The sequence below is a fragment of the Mobula birostris genome, chromosome 21 (assembly GCF_030028105.1).
Source record: "Mobula birostris isolate sMobBir1 chromosome 21, sMobBir1.hap1, whole genome shotgun sequence".
Lineage (NCBI taxonomy): Eukaryota > Metazoa > Chordata > Chondrichthyes > Myliobatiformes > Myliobatidae > Mobula > Mobula birostris.
The window spans coordinates 63,040,709-63,063,585 of record NC_092390.1 but is presented as its reverse complement, the minus strand read 5'-3'; the positions used below and the strand labels follow the sequence as shown (position 1 = coordinate 63,063,585).

Below are 22,877 nucleotides of genomic sequence, written 5' to 3'. Positions count from 1 at the left end.
TAAAAAACTGATCAAATCAAGCCTTTGAAGTGTTCTGAGAGAAGAATTAGAAAAGAACTATTTACTTCAAGTATGTTGATTGAGTAACAAATTGCATTTAGATACGAGTCTTAATATTTGAGGTGGAAAGAGGTGGCCGTACAGCCCACATGTTTGCTCTGCTGTTCAGTAAGATTGCGTCTTATCTTTTAACTCACTGCTGCTTTCCTGCACTAATCTTTTACAGTGACTTAACTTAGTTAATGTTTCTCAAAATGTGACATCTGAGGTATTGGAACTTGAGACCAAAACATTAGGACCAAAGAGATGCTTTGAAAGGCCTCAGAGCAAGGTAAATATGGTAGACTAGAAAAATATTTTGTATGGAAGTACCCTACAATCAACCATCCTCAGCTGTTTCATCAAAGGCTTTCCTTCCGTCATAAGGTCAGAAGTGGGGGTGTTCGCAGATGACTGCACAATGTTCTGCACCATTCATGACTCCTCAGATAGTGAGGCAGTTTATACCCAAATGCAGTAGGACCTGCACAATATCCAGACTTGGGCTGATAAGTGGCAAATAACATATGAGCCATGCAAGTGTCAGGCAATAACCATCGTCCCTTTATATTCAGTGGCATCACCATCACTGAATCTTGTACCATTGACGTCCTGAGGGTTACCATTGACAGGAAACTGAACTGGTCTAGCCATATAAACTCTGTGGCTACCAGAGCAGGTCAAAGGCTAGGAATCCTGTGGCATGTAACTCCCTTCCTGACTCCCCAAGGCCTGTCCACCATCAACAAGGCTCGGGTCAGGAGTGTAATATAATAATACTTGCCTGGATGAGTACAGCTCTATTAACACTCAAAAGCTTGATACCATCCAGTACAAGGCAGCCCACGTGATTGGTACCACTTCCACAAGCATCCCATCCCTCCACCATCGATGAGCAGTTACAGCAGTGTGTACTATCTGCAAGATGAACTGCAACAACACACCAAAGTTCCTGAGGCAGCACCTTCCAGACCCACGACCACTGCCATCTAGAAGAATGAGAACAGCAGGTACCTGGGAACACCACTGCTTGGAAATCCCCCTCCAAATCACTCACTGTCCTGACTTGGAAACATAACACCATTCCTTCATTGTCGCTGGGTCAAAATCATGAATTCCCTCCTTAACAGCGCTATGGGTGTGCCTACACCTCAGGGACTGCAGAGGTTACAGAAGGCAGCTCATCACCAGTTTCTTGAGGGTAACTAGGGATAGGCAATAAGTGCTGGTTTAGCCTGCAACGCCCACACCCCGCAAATGAATTGGAGAAAAAAATCTGTGTATCAATATTTTATATATGTGTGTGTACAGAGAGACACAGAGAAAGAAAGAGAGAGGCGCGCGCACACGCACACAGACACACACACACATGCACAAACACACACACACACACAGACGCACACACGCGTACAGACACACGCACGCACAGACACACACATGTGCACAGACACACGCACACAAAAAAGGAATATATACTAAAAAGACAATCAAATGTTTCAGCCTTGGAATGGACTATTTAATTTTGTTACTTGATCAAAGGAAAAGGATTATAATGCCAAAATTAAGCAGTAAACTTTCTCAAGATTTGGGAAAAGAGATTTGGGCAGTAATAAGGGAAAGCAGAATACGATAGTAGGCTAGAGAAAAATATTGGGCACTATGGTAGTATAGTGGTTAGCACGATGCAATTACAGCTTGGGGCATCGGAGTTCAGAGTTCGATTCCAGTGTCTTCTGTAAGGAGTTTATATGTCCTCCTCATGGAACACATAGGTTTTCTCCAGGTGCTCTGGTTTCTTCCCGTGGTCCAAAGACATACCAGTTGGTAGATTAATTAGTCATTGTAAATTGTCCTGTAACTATGCTATGATTAAATCGGGGGTTTTTGGGCAGCTTAGCTCAAAGAGCCAAAACGTCCTATTCTACATTCTATCTCTAAATTAAAAATAAATATATAAATATATAAAATAAGCTCTTAAGAGTTGAAGGACAGAGCAGACATGGTACTTGAATGACCTACTTTTATTTGCTATACTGCTAATGCGGAAATAGAGAATTAGATGAGAGTTTGAGGTTTAGGGCCTTTGAGGCTCAAGGATTGTGAATTTTTAAAATTGGGCACAGGGTCAGTAACAAACCCAGGAGTCAAATGGGTTTATACACTGTATAATTTTTGACCCTGGCTTAATTTTTCATTGAAACTAAATAGATTATTGCAGTCAAAGTGTGGTATTGACAGTTTTAAAGTTTTACTTCTGCACCACCTGTTTCAACTGCAGTATTTTGAGTTGAATGTTAATTTTCCAGTATGGTGAAACAAACTTAAATTGAATTATCCAACAGAATGGTCTGTCTTAAAGAGATCAGCCTCTGTACTTATCCTCAACTATCTCAGCTGCAATGCAATACTGTATTTTGTATGTATGTGCAGAAAAATTCTGAAATGTTTACACTCTAGGACTAGCAAAAGTATTGTAGACACTGATGGTTAACTTTGTTTCTCAACAGCATTGAACGCATTATTACTCCTCGCCTTGCACTGACCACTGCAGAGTACCTTGCCTACCAATGTGAAAAACATGTGCTGGTTATCTTAACAGACATGAGTTCTTATGCTGAAGCTCTGAGAGAGGTATGTGTGTGTTTTTTTTTCTCCCAAAATGTTTATCCTGATGTTGGATGGCCTGCAAGGATTCAGAGAGAGACCAGAGTGAGGAGGCATGGTCACAGAATAAGGGGATGCCCATTTAAGATGAAGATCAAGCAGAACTTCTTTTGGTTTAGATTTTGTAACTCCATGCCACTTGAAAGAATTGGGTGCAAAGTGCTTGGGTATATTTAAAGTTGAGATAGATTTCTAATTAGTAAGGTAATCGATATCTAGGGAATGAGCAGGAGAGTGGATTTAGGAATGCTGGAACAGCAATGTCGCTAATGAATGAAGGAGCAGGCTCAAGGTGCTGACTGGCCTATTCTACTAATTTTATTTGGAGATACAGTGAATAGGCCCTTATGGCGCTTTGAGCCGCACTACCCAGCAACCCAAATTTAACCCTAACTTAATCATGGGACAATTTACAATGATCAGTTAAACTATCTATTAAACCTTTGGATTGTAGGAGGAAACCGGAGCACTCAGAGAAAACCCACACATTCCACGGGGAGGACGTATAAACTCCTTACAGAGGGTGGTGGGATTGAACTCCAAACTCTGCCCCAAGCTGTCATATGTTGCACCAACTGCTGTGCTACTGTGGTAGATGAAACAAAAATTGAGTTTGCTGCCAAGATCTGTGCTGTCTTCTCTGTTGTTATACAGAGAGCTCATGCTGCGCTAATGAAATATAATCATGATTTTCTGTCAATAATTGCTAGCTGTAGAAAAACACTGCAGTACATGTGTTATGCAGCAAGGTTCCTTAATCACCAAGTTTGGCATTCTGTGATGTTTGTTGAGGTCGGAGAAGGTTGGTGATCAACCAGAAAATGTCTCCTGGGTTCATTGTCATTGTAGTACTCATCCCTGGTGCTGCATGGAAGCATTAATCGGGGTTGTAGTATGTGCTAGCATTTGAAAAGGGCCTTCCTTGCAAGAGATTCTGATTCATGCAAATGAATACCACTTCAATCAAGCCGATTTTTAGACTAACCTTTGAGTGTCTAATAGACATCTACCATACTATTGCAGAATACATAGTTTTGACAATTCAAAGGACGTCAAGTCAAGTCACTTTTTATTGTCATTTCTACCATAACTGCTGGTACAGAACCTCGTAAAAATGAGACAACATTTTCCAGGACCATGGTGCTACATGAAACAATGCAAAAACTACACTGAACTACGTAAGAAAAAAAAACACAAGAACTACACTAGACTACAGACCTACCCAGGACTGCATAAAGTGCACAAAACAGTGCAGCCACTACAATAAATAATAAACAAGACAGTAGGCATAGTAAAGGGTATAGTAGGTTGGTGTCAAGCCAGGCTCTGGGTATTAAGGAGCCTGATGGCTTGGGAGAATAAACTGCCACACAGTCTGGTTGTGAGAGCCCGAATGCTTCGGTGCCTTTTTCCAGATGGCAGGAGGGAGAAGAGTTTATATGAGGCGTGCGTGGAGTCCTTCATAATGCTGTTTGCTTTGCGGATGCAGCGTGTGGTGTAAATGTCTGTAATGGCGGGAATAGAGACCCTGATGATCTTCTCAGCTGACCTCACTATCCACTGCAGGGTCTTGCCATCTGAGATGGTGCAATTTTCGAACCAGGCAGTGATGCAGCTGCTCAGGATGCTCTCAGTACAACCTCTGTAGAATGTGGTGAGGATGGGGGGTGGAAGATGGACTTTTCTCAGCCTTCGCAGAAAGTAGAGACGCTGCTGGGCTTTCTTTGCTATGGAGCTGGTGTTGAGGGACCAGGTGAGATTCTCTGCCAGGTGAACACCAAGAAATTTGGTGCTCTTAACGATCTCTACGGAGGAGTCCTCAATGTTCAGCAGAGAGTGGTCGCTCCGTGTCCTCCTGAAGTCAACAACCATCTCTTTTGTTTTGTTTACATTCAGAGACAGGTTGTTGGCTCTGCACTAGTCTGTTAGCCGCTGCACCTCCTCTCTGTATGCTGACTCATCACTTTTGCTGATGAGACCCACCACGGTCGTGTCATCGGTGAACTTAGTGATGTGGTTTGAGCTGTGTGTTGCAGCACAGTTGTGGGTCGGCAGAGTGAACAGCAGTGAACTGAGCACACAGGTCTGGGGGGCCCCCGTGCTCAGTGTGATGGTGTTGGAGATGCTGCTCCCGATCCGGACTGACTGAGGTCTCCCAGTCAGGAAGTCTAGGATCCGGTTGCAGAGGGAGGTGTTCAGGCCCAGTAGGCTCAGCTTTCCATCAGTTTCTGAGGAATGATTGTGTTGAATGCTGAACTGAGGTCTATGAGCAGCATTCGAACGTACGTGTCCTTTTTGTCCAGGTGGGTTAAGGCCAGGTGGAGGGTGATGGCAATGGCAATGGCATCGTCTGTTGAACGGTTAGGACGGTACGCAAACTGCAGGGAGTCCAGTGAGGGGGGCAGCAGGGACTTGATGTGCCTCATGACGAGCCTCTTGAAACACTTCATGAGGATGAATGTGAGAGCAACGCGACGGTAGTCATTGAGGCAGGACAGTGAAGACTTCTCGGCATGGGGACGATGGTGGCGGCCTTGAAGCACGTAGGAACGACGGCGCTGCTCAGGGAGATGTGGGAGATGTTGAAGATGTCAGTGAGAATCTCTGCTAGCTGATCTGCACATCCTCTAAGCACTCTGCCAGGAATATTTTCTGGTCCAGCAGCCTTCCGTGGGTTGACCCTGCACAGGGATCTCCTCACATCGGCCATGGTAAGACACAGCACCTGGTCATTTGGAGGAGGGGTGGTCTTCCTCGCCGCCACATCATTTTCCACCTCAAACCGGGCGTGGAAGTTGTTCAGCGCATCTGGGAGGGAGGCATCACCCGCGCAGACAGGTGGTGTTGTGTTGTAGTTGGTGATGTCCTGAATGTCTTTCCACATGCGCTGTGTGTCGCCGCTGTCCTGGAAGTGGCTGTGGATTCGCTGAGCATGTGCACGCTTTGCCTCTCTGATGACCCGCGGTCTCTCCCAATTTTATTAATGAAGGTCAAGCATCGAGATGGATTATCAGTATATTAACTACTGTGAGTAGAGCATGAAAAGGTTTCCAGCTTGCTGAGTGCTCAGAACTTTGGTTCATCCTAGATTTTGGAAATAGAATAATTTTAATATTTTGTCAAGGAGAGCTACGTTTGCAGAATGGAAACAAATGAGCTTTCCTCAGAGATGTTCTGGGGATGTTCTAGATCAGGGGTTCCCAACCTTTTTTATGCCACTGACCAATACTATTAAGCAAAGGATCTGTAGACCGTCAGGTTGGGAACCCCTATTCTAGAAGAACTAGTGTGGAGTGTCCACTTGTTTCAAAAAGGCAACAATTATACCAGTGCCTAAGAAGAATAATGTGGGCTGCCTTAATGACTATCACATCTACAATGATGAAATGCTTTGAGAGGTTGGTCATGACTAAACTGAACTCCTGCCTCAGCAAGGACCTGGACCCATTGCAATTTGCCTATCGCCACAATAGGTCAATGGCAGAAGCAATCTCACGGGCTCTCCACACGGCTTTAGACCACCTGGACAACACAAGCACCTATGTCAGGATGCTGTTCATCGACTATAGTTCAGCATCTTTCCCACAACCCTGATTGAGAAGTTGCAAAACCTGGGCCTCTGTACCTCCCTCTGCAATTTGATCCGCGACTTCCTAACCGGAAGACCATAATCTGTGCAGACTGGTGATAGTATATCCTCCTCACTGATTGGTACACCTCAAGGGTGTGTGTTTAGCCCACTGCTCTACTCTCTATATACATATGACTGTGTGGCTAGGCATAGCTCAAATACCTTCTATAAATTTGCTGACAAGTACAATCATTGATGGTAGAATCTCAGGTGGTGATGAGAGGCCGTACAGGAGTGAGATGTACCAACTATGGAATGGTGCCGCAGCAACAACCTGGCACTCAACATCAGTAAGACGAAAGAGTTGATTGTGGACTCTGGGAAGGTTAAGACGAAAGAACACATACCAATCCTCATAGAGGGATCAGAAGTGGAGAGAGTGAGCAGCTTCAAGTTCCTGGGTGTCAAGATCTCTGAGGATATGACCTGGTTCCAACATATTGATGTAGTTATAAAGAAGGCAAGACAGCCTTCTTAGGAGTTAGAAGAGATTTGGCATGTCAACAAAAACGCTCAAAAATTTCTATAGTTGTACCGTGGAGAGCATTCTGACAGGCTGCATCACTGTCTGGTATGGAGGGGCTACTGCACAGGACTGAAAGAAGCTGCAGAAGGTTGTAAATCTAGTCAGCTCCATCTTGGGCACTAGCCTACAAAGTACCCAGGACATTTTTTAGGGAGCGGTGTCTCAGAAAGGCAGCATCCATTATTAAGGACCTCCAGCACCCAGGGCATGCCCTTTTCCCACTGTTACCATCAGGTAGGAGGTACAGAAGCCTGAAGGCACATACTTAGCGATTCAGGAACAGTTTCTTCTCCTCTGCCATCCGATTCCTAAATGGACATTGAATCTTTGGACACTACCTCTCTTTTTTTTTAATATGCAGTATTTCTGTTTTTGCACGTTTTTAAAATCTATTCAATATACATAATTGATTTACTTGTTCATTTATTATTATTTTTGTTATTTATATTTTTTCTCTGCTTGATTATGTACTGCATTGAACTGCTGCTGCTAAGTTAACAAACTTCACGTCACATGCCAGTGATAATAAACTTGATTCTGATTGCATTATCAAGAATACATCCTCTTTGCAAGTTAGTATATTGTTTGGGAATGTCACCAGAACCTTGTGGATATGGTGACATTAGCAGATGGCCTAACTGGATGCTCTGCAGAGATTCTTACTCTACATCTGAACTTCGCTGCTTGCATCCATGTAGCTAATTGGCCTGAATTCACCACACCTTCATACCAGCTATCTTGACTGCCTTTTATTTCAGATTTTCTGTATTACTATTTTAGTCTCCAAAGAAACTCTGCAATGTGTGTAGACCCCATTATCCAGTGTTTACCATTGTTACTTTGTATTTCAGCAATGACTATTTCATCAGGCAGAACTTGAAGTGATATGTAAATAGTTGGTATTAAAAGCTTATAAGTTGTTTGTCTTTTCTTAAGGTTTCAGCAGCTCGAGAAGAAGTGCCTGGTCGTCGAGGTTTCCCTGGTTATATGTATACAGATCTGGCCACCATTTATGAACGAGCTGGACGTGTTGAGGGTAGAAATGGGTCCATCACACAGATTCCCATCCTCACTATGCCAAATGATGGTGAATATAGACAGTGTATTTTGATCTGATCTAGAAAAACAAGTGTTAAACTTTTTTTAAAAAAAAAACAAGTGTCATATATTTAATATATAGAAATGTGAAGTGATGCATTTGGGGGGAAGTGAGTACAGGTAAAATAAATGAGACAATTTTAAGCAATGTGCAAGGAAAAAGCAACAGTCATTTCATCCAACTGCTCTTCCTTCTTCCTTTCCTTGCACCCTTTACTTCCTTCCTCCAGCTTTCTTTCTCTCACCCTTTACCTCCCCACTTGCCTTTCCCACTCTGAATTCTATCTAAAGAAGGCAGGACAAGTTGATTTGACTGGTACTAAAAGCACAAACCTCAATCCTGAAGAATGGTCTTGGCCCGAAACATTGACTGTTTATTCATTTCCATTGATACTGCCTGACTGGCTGAGTTCCTCCAGCATTTTGTGTGTGTTACCTTGAACCCAGAAAGTGTGATACTATTCTCAATCTCTCTTGCATACTTATTCATTTCCGAGAACCATCCTTTTGTCAAGATCTCAAGCCCTTGTAAAAATTGCAGAAAGAGTTTTGTAGAACAAGACAGAGGATAAGAGATGTCATTCAGATGCAGAGTTACAAAATGGGTCTTTAGGCCCAAGTGTCCATGCTGACCAAGATTCCTGTTTAGGATGGTTCCATTTCTCCATGATTAGTCCATATCTCTTGAAATCTTTCCTATCCATGTACATATCGAAGTACCTTATGAATGTTAATGTGCTTGCCTTAAACACTTCATCTGGCAGCTTATTCCATGTCTCGAGCCCCCAATTAATCTGTCCTCTCTCGCCTTAAACCTATGCCCTGCCCCACCCAACTCTATGAAAAAGACTGCACAGTCATCCCATATATACCAGTAATTTTATACACCTCTATGAGATCATTCCTCATTCTCCTACACTTCAGTAAAGAAAAGTCCCAACCTGCTCAAACTCTTCATAATTTGGTCTATTGCAACATCCTTATAAATCATTGCACTTTTTCTAGCTTAGAACCATAGAACATTACAGCAGAGAAATAGGCCTTTTGACCCTTGGCTGTGCCGAACCATTTTTCTGCCTAGTCCCACTGACCTGCACCTGGGCCATATCCCTTCATACACCTCTCATCCATGTACCTGTCCAAGTTTTTCTTAAATGTTAAAAGTGTGCCCGTGTTTACCACTTCATCTGGCAGCTCATTCCACTCTCAGTGTGAAGAAGCCACCCCCCCCATATTCACTTTAAACTTTTCCCCCTTCACCTTTAACCCATGTCCTCTGGTTTTTTTTCTCCCCTGGCCTCAGTGGAAAAAGCCTGCTTGCATTCACTTTATCTATACCCATCTTAATTTTATATACCTATATCAAATCTCCCCTCATTCTTCTATGCTCCAGGGAATAAAATCCTAACCTATTCAACCTTCCTCTGTAACTCAGTTTTTCAAGTCCTGGCAACACCCTTGTAAACCTTCTCTGCACTCTTTCAACCTTATTAATATCCTTCCTGTAATTTGGTGACCAAAACTGTACACAGTACTCCAAATTCAGCCTCACCAGTGCCTTATACAACTTCACCATAACATTCCAACTCTTATACTCAATACTTCGATTTATAAAGACCAATGTACCAAAAGCTCTCTTTACGACCCTATCTACCTGTGATGCCACTTTTAGGGAAATTTGTATCTGTATTCCCAATCCCTCTGTTCTACTGCACTCCTCAGTGCCCTACCATTTACCTTGTATGTTTTACCTTGGTCTGTCCTTCCAAAGTGCAATACCTCACACTTGTCTGTATTAAACTCCATCTGCCATTTTTCAGCCCATTTTTCCATCTGGTCCAAATCCCTCTGCAAGCTTTGAAAACCTTCCTCACTGTCCAGTACACCTCCAATCTTTGTATCATCAGCAAAATTGCTGATCCAATTTACCGCATTGTCATCCAGATCATTGATATAGATGACAAATAACAACGGACCCAGCACTGATCCCTGTGACACACCACTAGTCACAGGCCTCCACTCAGAGAAGCTACCACTCTCTGACTTCTTCCATTGAACCAATGTGTAGTCCAATTTACTACCCCTCCATGTATACCTAGCGACTGAATCTTCCTAACTAACCTCCCATGTGGGACCTTGTCATAGGCCTTACTGAAGTCCATGTAGACAACATCCACTGCCTTCCCTTCATCCACTTTCCTGGTAACCTCCTGGAAAAACTCCAATGGATTGGTCAAACATGACCTACCATGCACAAAGCCATGTTGACTCTCCCTAATAAGTCCCTGTCTATCCAGATACTTGTAGATCCTATCTCTCAGTACTCCTTCCAATAATTTACCTACTATCGACGTCAAATTTACCGGCCTATAATTTCCTGGATTACTTTTAGAGCCTTTTTTAAATAACGGAACAACATGAGCTATCCTGCAATCCACCAGCACCTCACCCGTAGATACCGACATTTTAAATACATCTGCCAGAGTCCCTGCAATTTCAACACTAGTCTCCTTCAAATTCCAAGGGAATACCCTGTCAGGTCCTGGGTATTTATCTACTCTGATTTGCCTCAAGATAGCAAGCACCTCCTCCTCCTCAGTCTGTATAGGTTCCATGACCTCACTACTTGTTTGCCTTATTTCCATTGACTCCATGCCAGTTTCCTTAGTAAATACAGACGCAAAAAACCCATTTAAGATCTCCCCCATTTCTTTTGGATCCATACATAGCCGACCACTCTGATCTTTAAGAGGACCAATTTTATCCCTTACTATCCTTTTGCTCTTAATATATCTGTAGAAGCTCTTTGGATTATCCTTCACCTTGACTGCCAAAGCAACCTCATGTCTTCTTTTAGCCCTCCTGATTTCTTTCTTATGTTTTTTTTTGCACTTTTTATACTCCTCAAGCACCTTATTTGCTCCCTGTTTCCTATACATGTCATACATCTCTCTCTTCTTCTTTATCAGAGTTCCAATATCCCTTGAGAACCAAGGTTCCTTATTCTTATTCACTTTGTCTTTAATCCTGACAGGAACATACAAACTCTGCACTCTCAAGATTTCTCCTATGAGGGCCTCCCACTTACCAATCACATCCTTGTCAGAGAACAACCCGTCCCAATCCATGCTTTTTAGATCCTTTCTCATTTCTTCAAATTTGACCTTTTTCCAGATTAGAACCTCAAATCAAGGACCAGATCTATCTTTATCCATGATCAAGTTGAAACTAATGGAGTTATGATCACTGGAACCAAAGTGTTCCCCTACACACACTTACGTCACCTGTCCTAACTCGTTTCCTAATGGGAGATCTAATATTGCATCCTCTCCAGTTGGTACCTATATATATTGATTTAGAAAATTTTCCTGAACACATTTTAGAAACTCTTAACCCGTCTAGATCTTTAACAGTATGGGAATCCCAGTCAATATGTGGAATATTAAAATCCCCTACTATCACAACTTTATGTTTCCTGCAGTTGTCTGCAATCTCTCTGCAGATTTGCTCCTCCAATTCTCGCTGACTATTGGGTGCTCTATAATACAATCCCACTAATGTGGTCATACCTTTCCTGTTTCTCAGCTCCACCCATACTGGCCTCGGTAGACAAGCCTTCTAATCTGTCCTGCCTGAGCACTGCTGTAACATTTTTCCTGACAAACAATGCCACCCCCCACCTCCCACCATTCATTCCTCCTCTTCTATCACATCTGAAACATCGGAAGCCTGGAACATTAAGCTGCCAGTCCTGCCCCTCCTGCAGCCAAGTTTCACTAATGGGTATGATGTCATAATTCCATGTGTCAATCCATGCCCTCAGCTCGTCAGCCTTCCCCACAGTACTCCTTGCATTGAAATAGACAGACCTCAGAAGATTATTACCACCACACACAACCCTTCTATTTGTGACTTTGCATGAACTTTTAACATCATTTATTTTCACCCCCGCTCCACTATCTGCTCTGGCACTCTGGTTCCCATTCCCCTGCAAATCTAGTTTAAACTCTTCCCAGTAGCACTAACAAACCTCCCTGCAAGGATATTGGTCCCCCTGGAGTTCATGTGTAACCCGTCTCTCTTGTACAAGTCCCACCTGACCCAGAAGAGGTCCCAATGATCCTGAAATCTGAAACCCTGCCCCACACACCAGTTCCTCAGCCACATGTTCATCTGCCAGAGCATCCTATTCCTACCCTCACTGGCACGTGGCACAGGTAGCAATCCTGAGATTACGACCCTCGAGGTCCTGCTTTTTAACTTCCTACCAAGCTCTCTATACTCACTCTCCAGGACCTCCTTACTCTTTCTTTCTACGTCATTGGTACCGATGTGTACCATGACATCTGGCTGATCACCCTCCCACTTCAGAATGCTGTGCACGCAATCAGAGACATCCCTGACCCTGGCACCTGGGAGGCAACAAACCATCTGGGAGTCTCTGTCACGACCACAGAACCTTCTTTCTGTACCGCTGACTATCAAGGCCCCTATCACTGCCGCTCTCCTCTTCTTCCACCCGCCCTTCTGCACTGCAGAACCAGACTCAGTGCCAGAGATCTGGCTGCCGCAGCTTGTCCCAGGTAAGTCATCCCCCCCAACAGTATCCAAATTGATATACTTTTTGTTGGGGGGAATGGCCACAGGGGAACCCTGCTCTGCCTGCCCTTTCCCCTTCCCTCGCCTGACGGTAACCCAATTACCTGTCCGCTGCTCTTTTGGCGTAACTACCTTCCTGAAGCTGCCATCTATAAACACCTCATTCTCCCAAATGATCCGGAGGTCATTCAGCTCCTGCTGCAGTCCACTAACACGGTTTGTTGGGAGCTTCAGCTGGATGCACTTCTTGTAGGTGTCGTTGTCAGGGACACTGGAGGTCTCCCTGACTTCCCACATGCTGGCCTTCGTAACAAGGGGAATTGAGTATAAGAGCAAAGAGATCCTTCTGCAGCTGTACAGGGTCCTGGTGAGACCACACCTGGAGTACTGTGTGCTGTTTTGGTCTCCAAATTTGAGGAAGGACATTCTTGCTATTGAGGGAGTGCAGCGTAGGTTCACAAGGTTAATTCCCGGGATGGCGGGACTGTCGTATGTCGAAAGGTTGGAGCGACTGGGCTTGTATACTCTGGAACTTAGAAGGCTGAGAGGGGATCTTATTGAAACATATAAGATTATTAAGGGATTGGACACGCTGGAGGCAGGAAGCATGTTCCCGCTGATGGGTGAGTCCAGAACCAGAGGCCACAGTTTAAGAATAAGGGGTAGGCCATTTAGAATGGAGTTGAGGAAAAACTTTTTCACCTAGAGAGTGGTGGATATATGGAATGCTCTGCCCCAGAAGGCTGTGGAGGCCAAGTCTCTGGATGCTTTCAAGAAAGAGGTGGATAGAGCTCTTAAAGATAGTGGAATCAAAGGTTATGGGGATAAGGCAGGAACTGGATACTGATTGTGGATAATCAGCCATGATCACAGTGAATGGCGGTGCTGGCTCGAAGGGCCAAATGGCCTACTCCTGCACCTATTGTCTATCCTGCAAGAGGAGCATTCCAATGTCTTGCCTGGCATTCTCTCTACTCTAAACAAACAAAACAAAACTTACTGGAACCTACCCTTGCCTCTGCCTGTTCACGCCAAAGCCTGTTGAGCCAAAGCCATCCCACTCTGCTCCCTCTCATGCTGCTGCCCGCTGTATATGGTGGTCTTTTTTTAAACCTTTGGCGCTCTATGTCAAGGGTCCCCAACCTTTTTTGCACTGTGGACCGGTTTAATATTGATAATATTCTTGCGGACCGGTCAGGTGGGGGGTGGTGGTGGTGTCAAGTAGGGTTAAACTCACCTCAACATGTCTCTTACAGTTAGGGTTGCCAACTTTCTCACTCCCAAATAAGGGACAAAAGTAGCAGTCAAATCCTGGGCACTTTACTCCGGGGGAAAAACTACGAAGTCCATGAAGCCTTGCATGGGCACCTGTGTGCGCATGCGCGTACGTGCCGATTTCTTTTCCACAAATTGGTTTTGCCTTTATCTTCCTGACTATACTGTACATACATTATTTCTACTTTATATAGGCTGTGTATTTATCATATTATTCCTGCTTTTACTATATGTTAGTGTTATTTTCGGTTTTATGTGTTATTTAGTGTGATTTGGTAGGTTATTTTTTTGGGTCTGGGAATGCTCAAAAATTTTTCCCATATAAGTTAATGATAATTGCTTCTTCATTTCACACCATTTCGGCACAAAGGGTTTCATAGGAATGCTCTACCTTAGCAGGGGAAATACGGGACAAGAGCGGTTCTGTATGGGACAAAGCAAATTAGCCCAATATACGAGATGTCCCGGCAAGCACGGGACAGTTGGCAACCCTATGTTCAAGTTCAACAGTGCGTGACAGGGGATGAGGAAAAGGTGCAGCTGACTGGTATCGTTTCCTCGTGGCCCGGTATTGGTCCAGGGCCTGGTGGTTGGGGACCGCTGCTCTATGTCATGCACCTGTGCAGTCTACCCTCTTTTCCCCGAGCAGTGTTAAAACAAAGTCTTCTCTCCGAGATTCCTACTCCTTCTCTCTCGGCCTCTTGCTCATAATGGCATTTTTCCTGTAGCAGAATGACCAAATCTGCACATAATATAATACTCCTGCTTTTATGCCACAGGAACCATATACTTGAACTGTAAGATCCCCAGGGTTTCCCCCTGTTGTACAATGCTTAAAGTAGTAGTTGGGTTCATTTCTTTGAAGCAAAAAAGATTAAAGTAAGATAAATAGAACTGTTGAAAATTGAGTGTTTGTATACATAGAATACTGTTTACATTGGAGATGGCATGAAGATGGTCTCAGTAATTGGATGACATATTTAATGTGCCTCTGAAAATTAGAGGAAGATATTTTTAAAAATGCAGTTTGTGATATGAACTATAATCTATTATTGCTATGGATCTGGATTTGATAGAAGGGTTCAAAGTGCAATTCTGTATGTGCTTGCAATAAGTAAATGATGTGCAAGATATTGAGGATGAATAAATCTTTTAAAGTTGTGGCTCATGGTAATTGGTTTATTATTGTTACAACTACTAAGATACAGTGAAAAGCTTTTGTTTGAGTTCCATCCAGGCAGATCATTCCACACACAAGTACATCAAGGTAGTACAAAGAAAAAGGAAACCGTACAGAATAGCAGTACAGCTACAGAGAAAGTGCAGGGCGAGGGCATGACAAGATAGATTGAGAGATTAAGAGTTCAACTATATTGTTTGAGGTCCATTCAAGGATATTAAAACAGCAGGAGTGAAAATGTCCTTGACCTTGGTGGCAGGTGTTCTCAAGCTTTTGTATCTTGTACCCAATGTGAAGGGGAAGCAGAGTCACCTTAAGACCTCAAGTGCTGTATGGTTCTCTGGTAGAATTGACTACAAATCCTGCCATTATCTTTTTTCTGAAATACATTTTTTCGGATTATGGAAGTGTGTATCGAATGCTGGCTTACCGTTGAAATTAAATGATTATCAAATAATTAATTGAATCACTATATATCTGTTGCTATTCATTGTAGATATTACTCATCCGATTCCTGATTTAACTGGATACATCACAGAAGGGCAAGTCTATGTTGACCGGCAGTTACACAATAGACAGGTAACCATTTAGAAGGTATATTTTTAAAAGGTTCTGTAAGTTTGTGAAATTCATTTCTGGATGGAGCAAAACTGAAAAGGAAGTAAAACACACATTTTAATTCCACGTCCCATTTCCATTCTGATATGTCTATCCACGGCTGCCTCTACTGTCAAGATGAAGCCACACTCAGGTTGGAGGAACAATACATTATATTCCGTCAGGGTAGCCTCCAACCTGATGGCATGAACATTGACTTCTCTAACTTCCGTTAATGCCCCACCTCCCCTTCGTACCCCATCCCTTATTATTATTTTTTCTTTTCCCCTTTTTTCTATCTTTTTTTCTCCCTCTGTCCCTTTCACTATAACTCCTTGCCCATCCTCTGGGCTTTCCTCCCCCCTCCCCCTTTCTTTCTCCCTAGGCTTCCCGTCCCATGATCCTGTCCCTTCTCCAGCCTCGTATCCCTTTTGCCAATCAATTTTCCAGCTCTTAGCTCCATCCCTCCCCCTCCTATCTTCTCCTATCATTTCGGATCTCCCCCTCCCCCTCCCACTTTCAAATCTCTTACTATCTCTTCTTTCAGTTAGTCCTGACGAAGGGTCTCGGCCCAAACGTCGACTGTACCTCCTCCTAGAGATGCTGCCTGGCCTACTGCGTTCACCAGCATTTTTTGTGTGTGTTGCAGGAAATAACTTTGGTTAGTTTTGTGAATCATTTTTATTCTCTTTTTACAGAAAGGAAGTATTTGTTTACTACATAATGCTAAGGCTGAAGTTGTTATCTATTAGGAGACTGAATAAGCTAGCATTCTTGAGAAGAGAGAAAACAGGAAATCCATAGGAAATCTTTATCATGATGAAAAGATTTAAGATGGTTGCTGTAGCGATTCCACTTTGAAAGAAAGGCCAGAATTAGAGGTCAAATTTTATATCATCGCGAAAAAATATATAGTAGGGAATGCTGCAAAATTGTTTCAGGGAACATAGAAACCATAGAAACTACAGCACAGAAACAGGCCTTTTGGCCCTTCTTGGCTGTGCCGAACTATTTTATGCCTAGTCCCACTGACCTGCACACAGACCATATCCCTCCATACACCTCCCATCCATGTACCTGTTCAAGTTATTCTTAAATGTTAAAAAGAACCTGCATTTACCACCTCATCTGGCAGCTCATTCCATACTCCCACCACTCTCTGTGTGAAGAAGCCCCCCACTAATGTTCCCTTTAAACTTTTCCCCCCTCACCCGTAACCCATGTCCTCTGGTTTTTTTCTCCCCTTGCCTCAGTGGGAAAAGCCTGCTTGCATTCACTCTGTCTATACCCATCATCATTTTACATACCTCGATCAAATCACCCCTCATTCTTCTACGCTCCAGGTAATAAAGTCCCAACCTATTCAACTTTTCTCTGTAACTGAGTTTCTCAAGTCCTGGCAACATCCTTGTAAACCTTCTCTGCACCCTTTCAACCTTATTTATGCCCTTCCTGTAATTTGGTGACCAAAACTGAACACAATACTCCAGATTCGGCCTCACCAATGCCTTATATGGTTAGAATATGAAAATAACTGTCCACTACTCAGGCAAATGAGCAGTCAAAAAGAATCTGTTTGGCCTTTTCCCTAAAGTCATAGCATTCGCTGCAAAATAGATGTCCGGTCAATAGTGAAATGAACATTGGGAAACCCCTTGTTGGAATAAGCACTGGTTCAATTGAAGACTGCAGTGTGGAGACATGATTGACAGAGATGAAAGAAATGAATGGTAACATTTTTAAAGAGTTGTGGCTCTGAATACACTATTTTGTAATAGTCATACAGTACAATGATGCATACTTCATTTAATACGAAAAGTATTCAACCCTTTCAACCCCCCCCCCCCCCCCGGAAGTCTTCATGTTTTCTGGTTTTACAACATTGAATCACAGTGGATTTAATTTGGCTTCTTCTTTTGATCAACAGAAAAAGACTCATGTCAAAGTGAAAACAAATCTCTACAAAGTAATCTAAATTAATTACAACTATAAAACACAAAATAATTGATTGCATAAGCATTCACCCCCTTTATTCTGACATACCAAATCATCATTGGTGCAGCAAATTGGTTTTAGAAGTCACAAAATTAGTTAAATGGAGATCTGTTTTTGGAAACCTGTGAGAAATCGAAGTATTTCAATTGATTATAGTAAAAGTACACCTGTATCTGGAAGGTTCAACTGCTGGTAAGTCAGTATCCTGGCAAAACTACACCATAAAGACAAAAGAACACTCCAAGCAACTCGGTGAAAAAGTTATTGAAAAGCACAAGTCAAGAGATGGATACAAGAAGATTTCCAAGTCACTGAATATCCCTTGGAGTACAGTTAAGTCAATCAGCAAGAAATGGGAAGAATATGGCACAGCAGTAAATCTGCTTATAGTGAGCCGTCCTCAAAAACTGAGTGACCGTGCAAGAAGGGGACCAGTGAGGGAGGCCACCAAGAGACCTATGACAACTCTACAGGAGGAGTTACAAGCTTCAGTGTCTGAGATGGGACAGGCTGCACATACAACAACTGTTCACCAGTCATAGCTTTATAGGAGAGTGGCAAAGAGAAAGCCACTGTGGGTCGGGAGAGATCTCATGAATTCTTGGCTAAAGTTTGCCTGTAGGCATGTGGGAGACTCTGAAGTCAGCTGGAAGAAGGTTCTATGGTCTGATGAAACGAAAATTCAAGCTATCATACAAAATGCTATGTTTGGTATAAGCTAAACACTGCACATCATCAAAAATGCACCATCCCTGCCATGAAGCATGTTGGTGGCTGCATCATGCTGTGGGGATGCTTCACTGCAGCAGGCCCAAGAAGACTTGTGAAGATAGAGGGTAGAATGACTGCAGCAAAATACAGGGAAATCCTGGAGAAAAACCTGATGCAGTCTGCAAGAGAACTGCGACTTTGGAGAAGATTTGTTTTCCATCTACACAAGAGTGGCTTAAAAACAACAAAGTTAATATCCTCAAGTAGCTAAGTCAAAGTCCAGACCTCAATCCAATTGAGAACATGTGGATGGACTTGCAAAGCGCTGTTCACTCACAATCCTCGTGTAATCTGACAGAGCTTGAGCAGTTTTGTAGAGAAGGGTGGAGAACAATTGCAGTGTCAGGATGTGCAAAGCTGATAGAAACCTATCCACACACTCAAGGCTGTAATGAGACCATAAGACATGGGAGCAGAGTTAGGCCATTTGGCCCATTGAGTCTACTCTACCATTCAGTCATGGCTGATCCTATTTCCCCTCTGCAGCCTCACTCCCTGGCCTTCTCATATCCTTTGATGCTGTGTCCAATCAAGAACCTATCAAGCTCCACCTTAAAAACACTCAATGGCCTGGCACCTGTGGCAACAAATTCCACAAATTCACTACCCTCTGGCTAAAGAAATTTCTCTGCATCTGTCGTGAGGCTGTGCCCTCTTGTCCTCGACTTCCCCACCATGGGAAACATCCTTTCTACATTGCTGCCAAAGGTGCATTGACCAAACGCTGACTTGACGGGAGTGAGTAATTATGCAATGAATTATTTTGAGTTTAATAATTGTGATAAATTTAGACCAATTTGTAGAAATTTGTTTTCACTTTGACATGAAAGAGTCTTTTGATCAGTGTCAAAAAAGTCAAATTAAATCCACTGTGATTCAATGTTGTAAATCAATAAAACTTGAAACAACAATAACACTTCCAAGGGGAGGTAAATGATTTTACAGCAAGTTCTGTTTTACAGATATATCCTCCTATTAACGTATTACCATCACTATCCCGATTGATGAAGTCTGCCATAGGAGAAGGTATGACACGCAAAGATCATCCAGATGTGTCTAATCAGCTGGTAAGATTTATAAACAGCTAAATATCTAAAATCAGTGGTTTCAGAAATGAGGTGTTATCTAAAATTAAATATGTACTATTTTTGTTACCCCTTATGGACAAATACAGAATTCTGAAGTATAGCATGTATTGCACCAAGATAATCCTGTTTAGTTGGGAGTGGGGTGTGAGATTTAGTATATGAAATGATTTTGCTTTGCACAAATCTCTGACAGGTTATAATACTAAAATTTTACTTTTGCAAGCAGATTTGCAAGGTAACATCTCCCCACTATGCTTCCTGTAAACATAGTAAGCCCTATTTAACTCGTATCCATCACACAGCTGAAACATATTTGGTACTGGTCATTGTAAATGTGATGGGAATATTTTGACTAATCGATCAAGGATCAACTTTATTTGCCATATGCATTTACATGTACAGTGGATTCCAGTTAATTGGAACCACTACTTTACAAAATCATTGCAGACACCTAATGCAGACTGCCTTCATACGATGCTTTCGGTGATTGCATCTTCCAAATCTATGTTTTCATTGTAATATTCAAGACTATAGTCAACACCTTAATTCTTCATAGTCCTAACTTGAAGTAGTGAAATAGTTTCATTTTCACACAGCCATTTCTGGCATCTCCAAGCCTGAATGCTTAAAACCACAGTGTGCAGAAGAGTTTGGAGTGGTGGGTGGCTAACTAGGTTGGTTGATTAGATTAACCTCCTGGGGAAAGAAACTTTTAAGGTGGAGTTAAGTTTTTGTTTTAATAGCCCAATAGTACTTTCCAGAAGGGAGTATTTAGAAAAGACAGTTTGCTGAGTGGGTAGTGTCAGAAGTGATTTTTTTCTAGCCCACTTTGTTCTGGACACATACGAGTTCAGCAGTGATGGTAGACTGCAGCCTACGACCTTTTTTGCTGTCCTTACAGTTGGCTGTAGTTTTCATAATCCATTTCTTTTACTGATAAAACACAAGCATAAAGTTGTTCTTGTGTTAGAATCATTCGTTCATTCATTATATGCCGTGTCATATGATGTAGGCGATGGTGTTGACCATGATTATTCTTGGCAAATTTTTCCACAGAAATGGTTTACCATTGCTGCCTTTTGGGCAATGTGTTTACAGTACGTGTGACCCCAGCCATTATCAGTACTCTTCAGAGATTGTCTACCTGGTGTCAGTGGTCGTGTATTAAAAGTCCTGGTTATGTACCAGCTGCTCATATGGTCACGCACCAGCTGCTCCCATGGCTTCATGTGACCGTGACCGGGGTGAGGCGGTGTGGCTAAGCAGGTGCAACACCTTGCCAAAGGGTGACCTACAGCGTAGTTGAGGGAAAGAGTGCCTTATTCCTCCTTATCTCCACCCTTCCACCTGTGTGCTAAAATCAGCTGTCTTAATTCTGCACTAAAGTACATTATATAAAGCAAGTCCAAATAATACTGGAATGCTTAAAGCTGATGCAGTTAACAAGAGTTTAATTCTCCATTGTTTTTTGTTCCTAACCTTTTTGTAATGTATTGCTGAATGGGTTGTGGAATGTCCTCTCTCTGCAGTATGCTTGCTATGCTATTGGCAAAGATGTCCAGGCAATGAAAGCTGTGGTTGGTGAAGAAGCTCTCACCTCTGACGACTTGTTATATTTAGAATTTTTGCAGAAATTTGAGAAGAACTTCATTGCACAAGGTACGTGTAGATGGCCATATACATTGAGCAATTCTTTTAACCCAAAAGTAAATTGTTTGAATTATTTAGAATTTTTTTCATTCATTCGCTTCATCAGCATCTGGGTGCTACAGGGTAAAGGCCAACATCTGTTACCTGTGGTGGTGAGGGTGAGACACTGCCTTTAGTCATTGCAGTCCTTCTCATCAAGGTACTTCCACATTGCCATTGCGTAGGGTTTTATTTCCAGGATCTACATCTGATGATCAGTTGCACATTTCTAAGTCGGGTGCATTTCGAGAGGAGTTTGCATGTGGTGATTCCGTGCTTTTGTCCTTGTTGGTAGAGGCACTGAGTTGGAATGTACTGTCAGAGTATCCCAGACAAATAACTCCAGTGCATTTTGTAGGTGATTCACATTGCAATCACTGTGTACGGGTGGTTGAAGTCACAAAGAAGTTGGCTGCTTTGTCCTGAATGTTGCTGAGCTTAAATTGTTGGAGCTGTCATGTTCTAGCATCAAACTCCTGTCTTCTGTGTCATAATTTTTTGAAGTACAAAAGATTTATTATTATATCAAGTTTGTAATACTTGTATTAAAAGAAATAATCTGAAATATGGATAAGCAATTTTTTTTTATTGTTTAGGTGCTTATGAGAACAGGACAGTGTTTGAAACATTGGATATTGGGTGGCAGTTGCTCCGAATTTTCCCCAAGGAGATGTTGAAACGTATTCCTCAGAACATACTGGCAGAGTTTTATCCAAGAGATTCTGCCAGGCATCAGTAAATCTCTAAATGCAAGAGTAAAATTTTATTTTCAATTTTAAAGAACATATTAAGTATTGGAGCATTCTACATCTCACACAATCCAGTTGTTTACATATATTTACTTGTTTGTATTGTAAAGATTTAATAGATAAATGAACAAATTATTATTTTGGAGTCCAAAAATTACAGGTATTTAAAAGAAGAATGTTTATGTTAGCATGCTGGTACTTGTAGAAATTTGTCTGCACACATTGGAGATCAAACAATCATTGGAAAATATAAATAATTTTAACACTGAAAGAAAAAACTAAAGTAGATATTAAAAGGCAATTTGCATAGTCAGTCAAGCCTAACATATGTAGACATTTGCTACATTTGAAATGTGGGAAAATTTGGATACATTCTGCTGTCAAGAAAATGTAAGTCAAAATTAACAACTGTGTTTAAAGTATATTTGCATACCTAATCACTTTATTCAATTCTTTATGGAAAGTGTTCTGTGACATGTAAAACAATGTTTCATAATGTTTCTTTGTAAATTAAATTTAAATTAATGGGACAAATTGATCTGTTTTAACTAAATGGTGCAATTGATTTTTATGTGCTGGTCTTCAAGTTACTCTTTTTTGAAACATAATAATGTTGAAAATAGTACATGGAAAGTCATTTGAATCTGTGATTACTGATCTTAGCAAAAATGATATAGGAATGCATTCCAAATGATTGTAATAAAAATTATAACTGAACAAAAATAACAGGCTTTAATTGATTTTTAATATTTCAGTGAATGAGGAATGAATTGATGATCTGCGTACATTATGAAAGAAAATGCAGTGGATTCTGGTTAATTGGGACTCATCTGGACCGGTACATTTAGGTCCAATTAAGTAGCTGCCCCGATTAGCTGAAGTTTAAAAAAAGCAAGCTACTATTTAACTGAGTAACAATTTGTGTATTTAAATTTAAATTGGAACACTACCAATATTACTACAGTACTATGAAACT

General features: G+C 42.0%; 1 protein-coding gene across 1 annotated transcript in view; it reads left to right on the top strand.

Annotated features, from left to right (window-relative positions):
- atp6v1ba (ATPase, H+ transporting, lysosomal, V1 subunit B, member a) overlaps positions 1 to 22,627 on the top strand; it is an 89,072-nt gene extending 66,445 nt beyond the window's left edge. Inside the window, exons 9-14 of the mRNA XM_072239615.1 lie at positions 2,547 to 2,670; positions 7,797 to 7,947; positions 15,509 to 15,591; positions 19,338 to 19,442; positions 20,993 to 21,122; positions 21,749 to 22,627. Of these exons, the coding sequence (XP_072095716.1) occupies positions 2,547 to 2,670; positions 7,797 to 7,947; positions 15,509 to 15,591; positions 19,338 to 19,442; positions 20,993 to 21,122; positions 21,749 to 21,891 (736 nt within the window). The 3' untranslated portion in view covers positions 21,892 to 22,627. The remainder of the gene's footprint in view (positions 1 to 2,546; positions 2,671 to 7,796; positions 7,948 to 15,508; positions 15,592 to 19,337; positions 19,443 to 20,992; positions 21,123 to 21,748) is intronic.
- Positions 22,628 to 22,877: the final 250 nt, after the last annotated feature.